The sequence below is a fragment of the Coturnix japonica genome, chromosome 26, assembly GCF_001577835.2.
Source record: "Coturnix japonica isolate 7356 chromosome 26, Coturnix japonica 2.1, whole genome shotgun sequence".
Lineage (NCBI taxonomy): Eukaryota > Metazoa > Chordata > Aves > Galliformes > Phasianidae > Coturnix > Coturnix japonica.
Window position 1 is genome coordinate 134602 of NC_029541.1, and position 16501 is coordinate 151102.

At 46.5% G+C, this 16501-nt stretch overlaps 2 protein-coding genes and 1 pseudogene across 2 annotated transcripts in view; 1 reads left to right on the forward strand and 2 right to left on the reverse strand.

Moving 5' to 3' along the window:
* The window catches only part of LOC107324590, a 226993-nt pseudogene that overhangs the window by 47388 nt on the left and 163104 nt on the right, over window positions 1-16501 (reverse strand).
* LOC107324622 (olfactory receptor 14J1-like) overlaps window positions 2263-16501 on the forward strand; it is a 148696-nt gene continuing 134457 nt past the window's right edge. Inside the window, exon 1 of the mRNA XM_032449305.1 lies at window positions 2263-2322. The gene's annotated coding sequence lies outside the window, so the exon portion shown is untranslated. The remainder of the gene's footprint in view (window positions 2323-16501) is intronic.
* LOC107324625 (olfactory receptor 14J1-like) lies at window positions 10129-11220 on the reverse strand. Its single transcript, XM_015884804.2, has one exon. The coding sequence runs from the start codon at window positions 11041-11043 to the stop codon at window positions 10129-10131; it is 915 nt and encodes a 304-aa protein (XP_015740290.1). The 5' UTR covers window positions 11044-11220.

The following is a 16501-nucleotide window of genomic DNA, read 5'->3' on the forward strand; positions in this document are numbered from 1 at the left end:
CTTCTTGTCCCCTTTGGGAGCATTTTCACTCAGTATTGCTGCAGGACGCACAGCAGAGCATGTCATTTCCAGCAGATCCATGGAGAGCCAGATTGGCAGTTCCGTTGACCAAGCCATCGGGGAACCAAGAGAGAGTTCTCTGTGCATCTCGTTTACTTCCAGCAGGACTGTCTTGATGGGTAATTATTGAGTTGAAATGGGCATCTTGGTCATGTATAAGAAAGCAAATGGATCTGGCTTTTTATTTATTCATTATTTTTATTACTTATTTTGACGGCGTAAGCTTAACATGATATTCAATAATCAATAAACTGATGACAAAGATATAAGACAATAAGATAGGAAATCAATGAAAAGTGTTAACCCTACTCAACATGAGAAATCTCCAGACGTATTGTCCATTTTAAGTTGTTAAATAATCCTTTGAGTTGTGACTCTTTGATGTTTTTTTTCTCTCTTTCTCTTTCTGAAATACTAGATTTGTCCAGAAACTGTGCTGCACACAAATGCCTTCTGGTCAGGACACAGACAGCGTGCACAGTGCCAAATGCCCTTACAGCAATAAACTTCCCGGCGCCCTTGTCTGCCTCTTCCCTGCTGCCAATTGATGTGTCCCTCATTCCTCAGGTGTCTCCAGCTCTCCAAATACAAGCCGTGATAAAGGCATCGTTTTCACAGGCCATATTAAACTACGCTCCTGTCACAGCCTGCCAAGATTCCCAATCCCTGCTCTTTGTCAAGTCAGATACCTCCCAATTACGTCTATTTCTGACTTTTTGGGGATGACTCAAATTTGCTCCATCTCTCGCCAAAGTTCTGATTGGACTGTGTTGTCAATCCTCACCTACGTGATCTATCTACCCTTCCTTCTTTTCTTTTCTTCCCTTTCCTTTCCACTTTCTTTCCCTTTCCTTTTCCTTCCTTCCTTCCCTTCCCTTTCCCTTCCCTTTCCCTTTCCTTCCTCCTCTTTCTTTTCCTTTCCTTCCCTTTCCTTTCGCCTCTTTTTGCTTCCTTTTCGCGTTTCCTCTTTTTTTTTCTTTTCTCTCTTTTCATTTTTCATGCTTAAAAGAACATGATTCTGAAAGACTCCTGACAACATGAGACTCCCATATGTCTGCAGAGGGCACCTTCCACTTGCTCTCCATGATCAAGAAGCCAGGAACAGACACTGCAGGAATCCCCTGTTTGCCATTTCCGTTAGCTCTGCCCTGCTCTTCCATCCCCAGGCAGAGCTCAGTGCACTCTCACAGAGGGCAGTCGCCCTTCCTTGACTCCTCACCCAACCATTGTAAAGACTCTGTATTCCCCTTGCATTACAGTGAAGTTGTGGAAGCCATTTAACTGTGTCCCTATGGTCCAAACAGGAGCTCGGGCCTGCAGCTCATCTATGGTATCAGTGTGCAGAAGGCGGCACACAGACATTAGATGGATCATGGGTCCTGGAGTTGACGTAGCAACATGGACACTCCTAGGGCTTGGCTTTCCTGAAGGCCCTGTGCTGCTCTTGCAGTTGTGAGTGAATTCACCAGACAGCCGGTGCTATCCCCTCTCTGGCCCTCAACTAATGCTCAGGAAGGAGGTGTCTATCTCAGGGACTTCCCACCCGGTTTACAAGCACTGGCACACATCAGGAGCAGCCCAGGCACCTTGGACATTACCCAGTGTCTTTGTGTAAGGAACTGCATCCCAGGAAGCAGGACCGAGGACTCAGAGCAGGAGCTCACATGCAGGCAACTCCTTGTGCACTTCTGAACTGAACCAGAGGAATCCCAGCTCCTGTGGGTGTGTAGGGAGCTGAATCCCATTTCAGCTCCAGGATTTCTGTCAAGGGATGAGACTCCTGCACTGCCTCAGCTGGATTACTGTCCAGCACAGGGAAAGTCCAAAACTCCCCGCCCTTGTCTGGGCGCCCTTTGTGCTTCATCAAATGAACTCTGGTAGTACTCGTTATATGTCTCCAATCAGTCACTGACCACTGGACGTGTGGTGGTTAATTGAGCGGATTTCAAAGCACAGACATTATGCTGTTGTCTTTCAGGAGCTGTTGGCCATGAGGACCAAGGGAAGTGTCTAGGGAAATTAGTGGGAAGGATAAAAATGACATCCTCTGCTCCTTGCTTGTCGGGGCTTATGGGACACAGGGAGCTCATAAAGTGGGCAGAGCTGCACAGAGACAGCTGTGCCCAGGAGCAGCTCTCGTGCAAAGCACAGACTGCAGGTGACAGAAAGTGAAGAAAGAAAGGGGAGAGAGCTTGCAGGATGTGTGTGGTGTGAGCGGGCTGTGAACTCACTGCAGGAGCATTGCTCACAGACCATGACAAGGTAAGTCTCACAGCTGACCATGAGCTGCTTTTAATTAAGGGGTAACTATAACTGGGACATCCCATAGGAGATCTGACTGCAGGCACTGCATGTTTCTTTACTGTGGAAAAAGCTTTCTGCTCCAGCTGGGGGCTTCTGTGCTGCAGTGTCAGAGCACAGACCTGAGGGCTGCGTGTCCCAGAATGGCTGCAAGCTGTGCAGCCAGGGCTGCAGGTGGGTGTCCAGGGCTGTCCTACACAGCAGGGTCCCTGCTGTGCCCCAGGGGCTGTGTGTCGGGTATGAGACTCTGCCTTCTGCCTGGATCAGCACTCGGCCTGCCCAGGGAGCTGCCCAGGGCGCTGCAGGGAGACGTGTAGGGAGGGGGAAGTAGCCCCACGGCAGGGCTTGTGCTGCCACAGCTGCTGCCTGGGGCAGGGGGATCACAGCTCTGCTGCACAACTGAGTTTTTGTGAGGGTACTTTGCAAGAGGAGAGCCAAGGTAGCAATTTTCTATTTCTTGTTTGGACGGAAGGGGAAAGGATTGGAAGCAGAAATCTAAGAGTCTGTCAAATTTGAACACAGCTCTGAGACTCCCAATTCTTCTTCAGTCAATTGCTTGTTATGTGAACTGTCACACGTGAAGTGTTTTCAGCCTCTCCTTTCAAGAAAAAGGAACCTTTCCAAGGGTGGAACTAGTTGAAATTATCAATTTTGTTGACAAGAATAATGCACTTATATTGCAAATAGGCATGTTTCCTGAACAGAAAGTGAAGGGCACAAAGGCTGGGACTGAGGATTTTAACAGCAGTGAGGGTAAAGATGAGACACGAAACAGATGAAGTCCAGGGAAATGGGATAAGATTTGAAGATGAAAGGAATATTAAAGCTCCATACACTACTTCTGCTTATAGAATGGTGAACATAATGAAGTTAAATTCAATTAGAGTTGCTAAATGAATATTGTCATAGGAGAATGAAAACATTTCATAGTATAGTAGGAGGAATGTCTTTGAGAATCATCTGGACTTGTCATTATCTTCTGCACTCTGAACAGGTCTCCAAGCCCAACAAGCAGATGGCCCAACAGCCAGACTCCATCAGCGAGTTCCTCCTGCTCCGTTGGCAGACACAGTGAGCTGGCAGCCTGCCTTGCAAACCTCTGGTCCTTCTCTGGGCATCTACCTGGCTTGCCCTCGCTGGGCAACGGCCTCAATCAGCACAGGCCGTAAGCCTGCGACCGCCTCCATGCACTACCCCCATGTGACTTTCTTCTCCTCAACCTGGCCCTCCCGCCCTGGGCTGCATCTCCACCAACTCTCCCCAAAGCCAGGCCAACGCCCCTCTGGGAACACCAGGGCCATCTCGCTATGGCGGATGGGTGCCTGCACAGATCTTTTTCTTTGTCTTCTTCCTCTAGCAAGAAGTATTCCTTCTCACCATCATGTCCCTAATGACCGCTACCGTTGCCATCTGCCAACAAAGATAAAGTAATCGAAGCCCCTGCACTATGGGACCCTTGATGGACAGCAGAGCTTTGTGCCCACCATGGCAAGCAGCTGCCTGGGGCGCTGGGTTTTCTATTCCCTGCTGCACACTGTCAGTACAATTTTCACTGCCTCTCTGCCAGGCAATGTTTGTCAACCATTTTTCTGGAAATCCCCCCAGATCCTCAAGCTCTCCTGCTCTGGCTCCTAACCTCAGGGAAGTTGTGTTTCTCATTTTTACTATCAGTTTAGACTTAGGCTGCTTCGTTTTCATAGTGATGTCCTATGTGCAGATCTTCATGTCTGTACTGAGGATGCCTTCTGAGCAGGGACGGCACAAAGCCTTCTCCACGTGCCTTCCCTCACCTGGCTGTGGTCTGCCTGTTTCTCATGTACTAGCCTTTTTTGGCCGCACCTGAAGCCCCCCATCTCCTTGCCCTGCCCAATGGACCTGGTGGTGGCACTTCTGTACTCGGTGGTACCTCCAGCAGTGAACCCCCTCATCTACAGCATGAAGAACCACTTGGTCAGGGGTGCAGTGAGGAAAGTGTTGACCAGATGTGTTTCACAAGCATTGAACTGCCTATCCTTTTGAATTCATATCATGTAATACAGCTTTTTACTGATGCAAACTCTTTGTTTTGTTTTGTTTTTTTATGATCAATTTTTATAACTATAATTTTTATTATTATTATTTTAATACTGTGATGTTTTTCACTAAAACATCATTACGCAAATCTATTCCTCTTCAGCCTGTAACTTTTTAGTGTAGCCCAGACACACTGTACATAATGTACCAGGCTCTGTGTGAACCTTAATAGAATAAAGGATGTGCAGTGATTCTGTCTGTCCTCCTTCTTGTGAGACATTTTTAGAGCTGTTGGGGTCGAATGTTCTCAGAAACCCACAATCCAGCATGAAGCACATCGCTGTTCATCAGACTGTGCATTGACTTCAGCCTGCAACAGTTTCCAGCTGGTCCCTTGCCCAGTGTTCCCCATAACGCTGACAATGGAGTTTCAAAATATTCTTTTCTTATCTGATCTGACATCCTGCTTACCCAAGCCCCTCTGCAATAGTTGAGCCTTAGATTGTCCCCTTGTTTGGACTCAATTATCCCCTTTTCTTGGACCTAGCAAATACTCTTGCTAGATTACTACATTCTGGGAAAGGTAAGATTTCAAATAACTTGCGCTCTTCACTTTCTGTCTTAGCTTGTGCCTTTTCTATTCTTCATAGCTATTCCCACAGGTTTTACACTGCCATAATACACACCTCATTTCAAAATACATCAAGATGACTGCAGTAATACAAAGCAACAAAGAGCTGCTTCAGCCATGCAAACTGTGGTAGCCAAGCAGTAAGTTTTTCACACAATTTGGTAAATCCAAATAAAGTATCATCTATCGATACTTGATGAAGTAGTTTAGTATGTTCCCATATTGCCTGTAGACCAGATTCTCTCTTTTGTTGTTTTAAGAGATGTAGTTAATCCAGTCCACATTGTTGTTAATTGTCACCCACCAGAACAGTGATTCAAACCCTGCAGCAATTGGATTTCTTGCCTTAAATTTATCAGAGAAACCTCTGAGCATTCCCATCGAATCTATATCTATATACAGCATCATCAAATGAGAACCCTAAGCTCCTTTTGTTCCTTCTGGGGGTGTGTGACATCCCCTTTGTGAATGCCAGGGTGAATGGTAGAGCTCGTTGAGCAAGCACACAGGTACCTCCCCAGTAAGATGGGAGAGTGGACTGTAAGATCTTCCCACAGGCCGCAACAGCACCAGAGATCTGCTCTACAGATTCCCAATCTCAAATAGTTTCCTGCTGAATCTTCCATGACATTCAAGGTCTCACTGCATAGGGAGAAATTCCCTGTAGTCCTGGTAGCTCTTACACCCTGTCTTGAGAGGCAAACTGTATGGTTACCCGTGGCCATGGGGAATGCAGGAGGGGTTTTGGCATCCACCTCAGGCATTGGAGAGAGCAGTAAAGATAGCGATTTACAGGCTCTGTTTCCCTAAGCGGCTTTCTCCTGATACAGGGCAATCATGCACCACATCCCTTGGGGTTCCTGAGTCCACCCTAGTGGAAGGGGTACTACCTGAGCTACAGGTCATCCTGATGAATGATGAAGCATAGCAATCGCTATGGTTGGTATTCTGGATGGTATATTTAATCAGTTCTACCCAGGCATTCATATCCCCATACTCTGTCTCAGCTTCAAACATTTGACTGAGATCCTTTATTTCTGCAACTATTACAACTGCATAGTTTATCCACTCTCTTTTCCCTATCCTGGACATTCTGAGTATGGTCAGGGAATGAATCCCATACGGCTATGCTGAAATGTATTGGTCAGAGCTAGCATATAATGAAACCATCCTTTTCCTTGGGAGTTCAGAGAAATCCATTTGCTATTGTTGCCCAGCGTAAATTCCCTTTCCTATTTGTACTACAGAAACCTTGGGGCTGGTTCTAGGATTATTCTGCAAACAAACCTCACATTGCTGTGCTACCTATTCAGTGGTGGTGTATAACTTCCAAGCCATAATCTGATGGCTCAGCTATTTATAAAGAGCCTCTGTTCCCCTGTATGTTTTCCTGTGCTCAGCCATGAATATTGCGCATAATAGGGACTATTATTTTGTTTTGAACCCTTACCCACCCTCCTTCTCCTACCTGCCCTCCTAAGACCTCTATCAATTTTTGGTATCTTGTTTTTTAATCTCATTTTAAATTTTTACTGTCTGGAAACAAAGCCTGCATTTCCATGTCCTCCATTTCTGTATGCTCTCCGAACCACCTATCTCTTCCCCCTGCCATTAATTTCAACAGATATGGAGGGAGAAAACTGAAAGACTGTAACTATCCATGCCAGACAGACCCTCTCAAAATAATAACCAGACACCTAGCATGGGTGTTAGCAGATGCTGTAAAGACCATAGGCAAGCGCCACCAAAGCTGAGGTGGCTTGAAGTGAGCAGTAAGGATCCATGGGTTCATGTCTGACAAAGGAGCAGATGGCAGAGTGCCAAATGGTGGAAGATGAGCCGCGCGGTGGGCGGCACATTGCTGAGTGGCTGCTGACAGAGTACTGCACTGAGATGGGGGCACCTGATGTCTCCTTTCTTGTCAGGAAGAACTAAAAACTCATTGGGGAATGCATTCTGTCCATCTGGCGTAATAGGAAAGTGCAGCATTGTCACATCCACAGGCAGCAGGACACCAGCATCCACAGTTTCTTTCTGACTGACAGCTGAGAATTTGACAGCCTCTACGACCTCATCACCCACCACCGGGAGACGCTGCTGTCATACAACAAACTTGAGATGAGGCTGACAGAGCCGGTGCCTCAGTCCAACCCTTGCAGCAACACAGTCTGGGTGCCATGGGATGGTACAAGAGGGACCATGCCAATTCCCCTGATGATTTTGTAAGCGGTGTATAGGGATATGCTACCAATGGATATAAATCCTCCACAATTCTGTTGATAACCCTTGAATCTTGTAGTATCTGGTAGTTCCTGTACATTTTTCTAATCATGAGGATGGGTGAGTTGTATTTTTGACTCACTCCACCAACATCCAGAGTTTCTGAAAATGATCAATTATTGGCTGGATTTCTTTCCTGTCTTTGAATATGAGGAAGAACTGTTTAATCCAAACTGGCTGAGCTCCCTGCTTTATTCTGAATGCCATTGGTGCTGCAGCCTTAGCCCTTCCTTGAGTTTGCACAACAAACACCCCAGGGTGAACATGATCACTTACTTCATCTGAAATCCCAGTCCCTGCAGGGGTAGTGATCAGTGCAAAACTAAGCAGTTCTATTAACTGTTCTTCTTTTACTTCAGACTCCAGTTTTCCTTTAGACTTTATTTCAACTTCCATTTTTTCTAGTAATTCTTGCCCTAGCAAAGGCTTTGGTGAATGTGGCATCTACAAACCTTTGTGTATTCCTACCTGTTTACCTAGAATAAATTGTAAAGTCTTAAGAAAGCAAGACTTTTCACTTTGGGGCAATAGTTTCTGCTGCTGTTAAAAAGCCATTTATGCATAGTAAGAAGCACCCATATCCACCAGGAAATAAACCACCTTATCCTGCTTCCCTAGCTACAATTTCACCAGTGGATCTGCTAGGGTAAACTTTGAAATCAGAGAAGGTTCCCTCTCACTTAGCTTGGTAGGATTTCTCCACCAGTGTCCCACTGCAGTTTGCACACTGCTTTCGTTCCAGTTGGGCAGAGAAATCTTGGGGTGAGCCGAAAGTGTTCCCCCTCTCAACAGAGCAGGTCCCATCTGGGTCACCAAACTGACTTGTGGAATCAAACTCTGAAACCCAGAGTTAGGTTATAAAGCAGGGATGTGTTTATTCAGAGCAGGGTACAAAGGGGAATCACTCCTCCTGTCTTGCACACAAGCATGCAGAATCATTACATATTTCAAAACCAAGCTCATACATATTCAACAAATCTACAGGAACTCATCTACATATTCATAGGCAGTAGATGCATGTTTTTGCTACATGTCCTGCAGTTGCTCCATGCTCTGGACAGATCCCGCTGTCACTCATCCCCTCATAATGAGCTCTGCAGTCACTCCTGCTACAGGTCCTGTTGACTTGCAGAATCAAACTCTATAATCCAGAGATGGGTTATAAAGCAGGTATGTTTATTCCAGCGTTGCGCAGCGCCGGGTGCAAGGGGGATAGCTCCTCCAAACTTGCACACTATAAGGAGAAATGTGTGTTACATATATAGGTTAAGCTAATAAATAATCAATAGTCTCTTCCTCAGTTTGATTACATATTCATTACATTCCCTATGGCCCCGTTCCCCGCAACCCCATTCCCTCATTCCCCCTGACCCCATTCCCCGCGACCCTTGCCGTTGTTTTGGGGTGAAATTCTTCTTCTGTTTTCTTCTTGGTGTTATCTGCTGGTACCATTCTCCCACGTAAGCATCGTCTTGCCCGGGGGTATCTAATCCTTCTTCTTGTCAGAGGTCTCTGGACAGTTTCTTCTTATCTTTATTGCCCTCTTCTCTGGTTTTCTTTTGACTAAGTGTCTGTAATTCCCCCTTTCCCTGCACTTTTAAATGTAAACTATCTACAGTTACCCTTTGTCTTGGTTTCTGTTAAGTTCCCCTTTCCCTTTCTATAGCAAAGTGTTACCTTACCACCATTTTTAGGCTTTGCTCACTCTTCACTGTAGCTACTGCAAGTATTGTGATAAGAAAATGCAACAAATTCCTTCCAAGGGAGGTGCACTATGCCAGGAGGTACAGCCCTGTGGTCACTCCAACCCCTCCAATGAGCCCAGTGGCTGCTCCAACTTCAGTCACAGGTCCTGTGGTGATTCCAGACCTGGCAATGGGCTCTGCAGTTGCTCCAACTCCTGTAAGAGCCGGACAGCGGCTTCTGCTCTAACAGTGAACCATGTGGCTCTTAAAACCCCTGCAACAGGTCCAGGACTTGCAAACAGATATTCATATGAATTAATATCTATGCATTTGTTTGAACCTGCCTACATGATATGTATATGAATATATACTATATATATCTTATCTATATATATGCATATATTATTATCCTTTACTTTTTCTCTGTCTTAATAAATAGCTTTAACACAACAAATTCTAAACAACAGCACTGCCCTGAGTCCCTTACAGATCTCCTACGAACTCATGAAACTGACTCCATCATACAGTGTAAAGCAACAGAAGATCACAAGGTATTCTCAAAGAGCAACTCCTGAGGTATATTCCTTACACGAGCTTTGGAAGAGGCCTCCAGTTCTCTGGTCCTGCTCTGAAGCAGCCCTCTTGTTATGGCAGTGCCAGCAAGGAGACCAGCTCTGACACAGCTGTTCATATTGCTGGCTACTGACTGCAGCCCCGGAGTGCTGCTGTAGAGACAACTGGACTGTTTTGAGACACAAAAGACTTTCAGGTCAGCACAAATGAGAGGACTTGAGAGCACTGTGGCATGGTAAATAGAGCAGAAATGAAAAGCTGTCTGTGGCTATAACTCCCCCAGACCCAGACAAGGTAGGAAAACAGGAAGTGAAAAAGAAATGTCTAAATTGAAAGACTTTTATTTATCCCTTAACCTATTCAGGGAATCTGGTTCAATGTTTATACGAACTCTTGGAGTGAGAAAAAAGAAAGTGGGTAGGAAAGAAGTGAAATAATTTGCAAATTTTTTTTCCTACAGATTGCTGTACCATTCACAATCAAACAATCAAAATGTTGATGTTATGTTTTATGTATAAAACATAAAGAACCATCACTGAGAATCTTGTGTGGAAAATGTGCACATTATTTAAGCTAGAATAATGCTTATTGCAACACCTTCCTGAGGGTGTGCTTGATCACCCTGTTCCTCATGCTGTAGATGAGGGGGTTCAGTGCTGAAGGAGCCACTGAGTACAAAAGAGACACGACCAGATCCAGGAGTGGGGAGGAGATGGAGGGAGGCTTCAGGTAGGCAAAAAAGCCAGTGCTGACAACTAGGGAGACCACAGCCAGGTGAGGGAGGCACGTGGAGAAGGCTTTGTGCCGTCCCTGCTCAGAGGGCATCCTCAGCACAGCCATGAAGATCTGCACATAGGACACAACTATGAAAACAAAGCAACCAAAGCCTAAACTGACACCAAAAAAGAGAAATACAAATTCCATGAGGTAGGAGCCAGAGCAGGAGAGCTTGAGGATCTGTGGGATTTCACAGAAAAACTGGTTGACAACATTGCCTTGGCAGAGAGGCAGTGAAAACGTACTGGCAGTGTGCAGCAGGGAATTGAGAACCCCAGCGCCCCAGGCAGCTGCTGCCATGGTGGCACAAGCTCTGCTGTCCATCAAGGTCCCGTAGTGCAGGGGCTTGCAGATGGCAACGTAGCGGTCATAGGACATGATGGTGAGAAGGGAATACTCTGCTGAGATGAAGAAGAGAAAGAAAAAGAGCTGTGCAGCACATCCTGTGTAGGAGATGGCCCTGGTGTCCCAGAGAGCATTGGCCATGGCTTTGGGGAGAGTGGTGGAGATGCAGCCCAGGTCGAGGAGGGCCAGGTTGAGGAGGAAGAAGTACATGGGGGTGTGCAGGCGGCGGTCGCAGGCTACGGCTGTGCTGATGAGGCCGTTGCCCAGGAGGGCAGCCAGGTAGATGCCCAGGAAGAGCCAGAAGTGCAGGAGCTGCAGCTGCCGCGTGTCTGCCAATGGTAGGAGGAGGAACTCGCTGATGGAGCTGCTGTTGGGCATCTGCTGTTCCAGGGCTTGGAGTCCTGTTCAGAGTGCAGAAGATAATGACAAGTCCAGACCATTCTCAGAGACACTCCTCCTGCTATAATATGAAATGTTTTCATTCTCCTACAACAGTGTACATTTAGCACCATTACTTGCATTTAATTTCATGTATTTCAGCATTCCTTAAGCAGAAGCAGCGTAAGGAGCTCTAACCTTCCACTTATTTTCTTGTCCCGCCTCCCTGTATATTTTCATGTGTTTCATGTCTCATATCTTTAACCCAACTGCTCTTAAAGTCCCAGAAACAGCCTCTGTGCCATTCAGTGTGAATCCTAAAAAACTGCCTGTTTGCAGATTGAGTGAATTATCCATGTCTACTGAAAATTAAGATAATTTCAATTGGTTCCATCCTTCGAGAAAGGGGAGACTGAAAGCACATCATGTGTGAGTGTTCACAAAACAAGCAATTGATTGATGAAAAATTCTCAGAGCTGTGACAGCCCTTTTTATTTTTCTGCCTCCAATCCTTTCTGCGTTTTCCCAGAACAGGAAAAGGAAACCCCCTGCCTTGGCTATCCTCAAACAAAACACCATCACAAACATACTGTTGTGCAGTGGAGCTGTGCCCAGGCACCCCAGTCAGCAGCTGTGGCAGAACAAACCCTGCCGGGGGGTCTCCTTCAACCCACACTTCTCCCCGCAGCGCTTGGGCAGCTCCCCGGGCAGGCTGAGTGCTGAGACTGGCAGGCGGCAGAGTCCCATACCCGGCACACAGCCCCTGGGGCACAGCAGGGACCCTGCTCTGCAGGACAGCCCTGGGCACCTGTCTGCAGCCCCGGCTGCACAGCCTGCAGCCGTGCTGGGACATGCAGCTCCCCCAGCTCTTATACTGCATTACAGAAGGCCTCAGGTGGAGTCTTTTACCACAGTAAAGCAACACGCAGTACCTGCAGCTATGTATTCTATGGGATGTCCCAGATTTAGTTAACCCTCTATGAAAAAAAGCTGCATTGCCTACTGCATGAGACTTACCGTGTTGTGGTCTGTGAGCAATGCTCCTTCATAGAGCTCACAGCCCGCTCACACAGTACATATCTTGTAAGCTCACTCCAATTTCTCTCCTCTCTTTCTGTCACCTGCAGGCTGTGCTGTGCACAATGGCTGCTCCTCAGCACAGCTGTCTCCCTGCAGCTTTGCCCACTTTTATGAGCTCCCTGTGTTTTAGGAGCCCAACCCAGCTGAGCAGTAGAGGATGTCATTTTTATCCTTCCCACTTGTCTCCCCTGAGATTTCCCTGCATCATCATGGCCAACAGTTCCTGAAAGTCAACAGCATCATGACTGTGCTTTGAAATCTGTTGAATTTAACACCAGATTTCAAGTGGTCAGTGACTAATTCCTGACATGTGGTGATGCCTCTAAGAGAGTGTTTGCTCAAAGAGGGCACTCATACAAGAACAGTATATCAAAGAATCATGGAATAACTAAGGTTGGAAAAGACGTAATAGATCATCCAGTCCAGCTGTTCACCTATCACCAATAACTCCCACTAATCCATGGCCATCAACACAACATCCAGTCATTCCTTGAACACCTGCTGCTCCAGAGAAAGAGACTCCCCAACCCGTTGTTCAGCCTGTTCCAGTGCTCCATCACCCACACAGTAAAGATGTTCTTGCACACATTCGTGCAGAACTTCCTATACTCCAGTTTCTGTCCATTTCCCCTTGTCTTGTCTTCACACACTGCTGAAAAGAGCCTGGTCTCTCCACTTTGACACAACACTTCAGATATGACCCCACACCAAGTGTAAAACACATAACAAGTGCCTGATTGTGCACCTGGGTATGGGCAACCCTGGACATAAACACTGTCTGTATATTGGACACATGAGAGACGTCTGACTGAAAAGGATTGGGGGTCCTGCTCAACATAAAATTTTAAGTGAGTCAGCAGTGTGCCCAGCCAGCCAAGAAGGCCAACAGTCCCCTAAAGTGCATCAAGCAATTTATTGCCAGCTGGGTGAGGGAAAGGGTTGTCCCTCTGCTCTGCATTGCTACTGCCTCACCTGGAGCACTGGGTGCACTTCTGGGCAATGCAGAACATAAAGAACATCAAACTATGGGAGAGTGTGCACAGGAGGGCACTGGAACTGAGAGATCTGAAGTTCAGAGTTTCACTGGGATTGACTGCTTGTTCAGACTGGGCCCTTCTCACACCCCACATCCTGTGATGAGACACAGGGCACATGTGGGATATGAACTTTAACAGCATCCTTGCACCACATGCAGAGCCTAGGATCTTCCATTCCCATGTCTTTCACTTAACATCATATAGACCTCCAACTCACTGCCCCAGGAAGTGCCTTGAGCCAACATGAGAGACAGGATCTCCCTGCCACTGGTCTTGCAATCAGGGCTTGACCTGTCTGCTTTGAACGGCAAGGATGAGTTTCTTAGCATGCCAGTACATTGCCTGCCGTAGTCATGGCTTCCAATTCTGCGCTAACTAGTGCTTTGGGAAGCTTACTTGGTAATGGCCCTCAGTGGGCCCATAAGTACTTCCAAGAATCTTCACTGTTACTTCTGAATTTGTTTTGTTGAGCACTTTGTGCAAACTTCTCTCTGCACTGGGGTTGGATGGACTCAGCACCAAATGTGCCCTGGGACACATTCTAACCTAAAGAGCCTCTTGTGCTTTGTGCCTTCGTTCTCTTCTTCAGGTTTTCAGAACTTGTTCAGCAACAATGAGAGAGCCTAAGAGCAAGAATCCAAAATGCATTTATTGCCTATTTAGTTTAGAGTTTTTTATACAAGAAGTTAAAGAAGCACTTTTGCAACTGATGTCAATCCGGATGACCCCAAAGTGTCTATTCTGTTTTTTGGACAAAGTTCCTCCTCAACCTCCCCACCTCGCTGTCTACTCACATTGGCCCCATGGGACTTGCATCACTTTTCCTCATATCACTCTTCTCCTCTGCTTTCACCAGCTCAGTGTAAACCTCCTTTGCAGCAACTCCCACTGGCTTTCCACAGAGAACCAGCTGCACATGGAAAAGGAAAGAAAGAGTTCTCTTTTTTATGGCCAACAAACAGAAGAAAGTGATGCAATTGACATGAACAGTAAAACACAGGGATCACTGCATGCCATGTCCAATATGCTTCTAATGAGGTTATTTTTCATAGGGAAAGATTTGCACAAGAAATGAGTTAGACAGATAGGATGCATAGATAGAATCACGTGAAGGAGTTGACAACAGACCTTGAGGAATGGAGCAAATGTCTAGTAATCTCCCTGGGATAGATCAGCCAGGGAGTTGGGAGGGTTCAACTTAAAACTGAAAGGACTCGGTAGTATTTTCACACACTGAGACTGGTTAACACATTTTATGATCTATCTTTGTCTTCAACTCTTTTTTTCACTTTTACTGACATTAATGAACATCTTTCAGAATTCATGTTTCTTTTAAGCATGAAAAATTAAAAGAGAGAAAGAGAAAAAAAAAAAGAGAAATAGAAAAGGAAAGCAAAAAGGAAAGGAAAAGGAAAAGAAAAGGAAAAGAAAGAAGGGAAAGGAAAGGGAAAGGGAAAGGAAAGGGAAGGGAAGGGGAAGGGAAAAGGAAAGGGAAAGAAAGGGAAAGGGAAGAGGGAAAAGAAAAGAAAAGATAGGAAGGTAGATAAATCGTGGTGGAAGGAGTTGACAACACAGTCCATCAGACTTTGGCGAGATGGAGCAAATTTGAGTCATCCCCCTAAAAGTCAGAAATCAGACAGATAATTGGGAGGTATCTGACTGAACAAAGAGCAAGGGATGGGGAAATCTGGCAGGCTGTGGCAGGAGTGTATGTTTAAATGGCCTGCTGAAAACATGCCTTTTACCACGGCCTTTAATTTAGGAGAGCTGGAGACACCTGGAGGATGAGGGACATCAAATAGGCAGCAGGGAAGAGCAGCAGCGGGCGCCGGGATTTATTCTCAGGGCATTGGCACTGGCACCGCTGTCTGTGTCTCTGAACCTGAAGGCATTTGTGTCCAGCGAACACAGTTCTGGAAAACATTGTAGTTTCAGTAAAAGAAAAAAAAAGACATCAAATCACCTCAAAGATTCATATTTACAACTTAAAATGGAACAAGACTCATGAGAATTTTTCATGTTGAGAAGGGTTAACACATTTTCATTGATTTCTATCTTTGTCTTCAATTCTTCGTCTCAGTTTTATTGACATTATTGAACATCTTTTAAGCTTACAGCTTCAAAATAAATAAATAAATTAATTAATAAATAAAAAGAGATCCATTTGCTTCTTGCACATGGCCTGATACCCCTTTCACCTTCATAATTCCCATCAGACCATCCATGCTGGAAAGTATGAGATCTAGCAGAGAACCTCTCCTCTTTGGTTCCCCCATGGCTTGGTCAAGAAGCTGCCATCTGTGCTCTCCATGGATCTGCTGGATGGCACATGCCCTGCTGTGCTGTCCCTGCAGCAGATACTGGAGTGAAAATGGCTCCCAAAGGGGACAATGGCCTGACAACATGAGACTCCCATATGTCTGCAGAGGGCACCTTCCACTTGCTCTCCATGATCAAGAAGCCAGGAACAGACACTGCAGGAATCCCCTGTTTGCCATTTCCGTTAGCTCTGCCCTGCTCTTCCATCCCCAGGCAGAGCTCAGTGCACTCTCACAGAGGGCAGTCGCCCTTCCTTGACTCCTCACCCAACCATTGTAAAGACTCTGTATTCCCCTTGCATTACAGTGAAGTTGTGGAAGCCATTTAACTGTGTCCCTATGGTCCAAACAGGAGCTCGGGCCTGCAGCTCATCTATGGTATCAGTGTGCAGAAGGCGGCACACAGACATTAGATGGATCATGGGTCTTGGAGTTGACACAGCAACATGGTCACACCATGGGCATGGCTTTCCTGAAGGCCCTGTGCTGCTCTTGTAGCTGTGAGTGAATTCACCGGACAGCCGGTGCTATCCCCTCTCTGGCCCTCAGCTGATGCCCAGGAAGGAGGTGTCTATCTCAGGGATTTCCCACACGGTTTACAAGCACTGGCACACATCAGGAGCAGCCCAGGAACCTTGGACATTACCCAGAGTTATAGAAGGAGAGGAGAGAAACTGGAGAGAGCTTGCAGGATGTGTGTGGTGTAAGCGGGCTGTGAGCTCACAACAGGAACATTGCTCACAGTTCATGACAGGGTAAGTCTCAATGCAGACCATGCAGCTGCTTTTCATAGAGGGTTAACTTAATCTGGGACATCCCATAGCAGATCTGGCTGCAGGCACTGCATGTTTCTTTACTGTGTTAAAAGCCTTCTGCTCCAGCTGAGGGCTTCCGTGCTGCAGTGTCAGAGCACAGCCCTGAGGGCTGCGTGTCCCAGCATGGCTGCAGGCTGTGCAGCCGGGGCTGCAGGCGGGTGCCCAGGGCTGTCCTGCAGAGCAGGGTCCCTGCTGTGCCCCAGGGGCT

Excerpts from the sequence above, each read along its gene's own strand:
- LOC107324625 (XM_015884804.2), bottom strand. The coding sequence starts at position 11,043 with ATGCCCAACAGCAGCTCCATCAGCGAGTTCCTCCTCCTACCATTGGCA.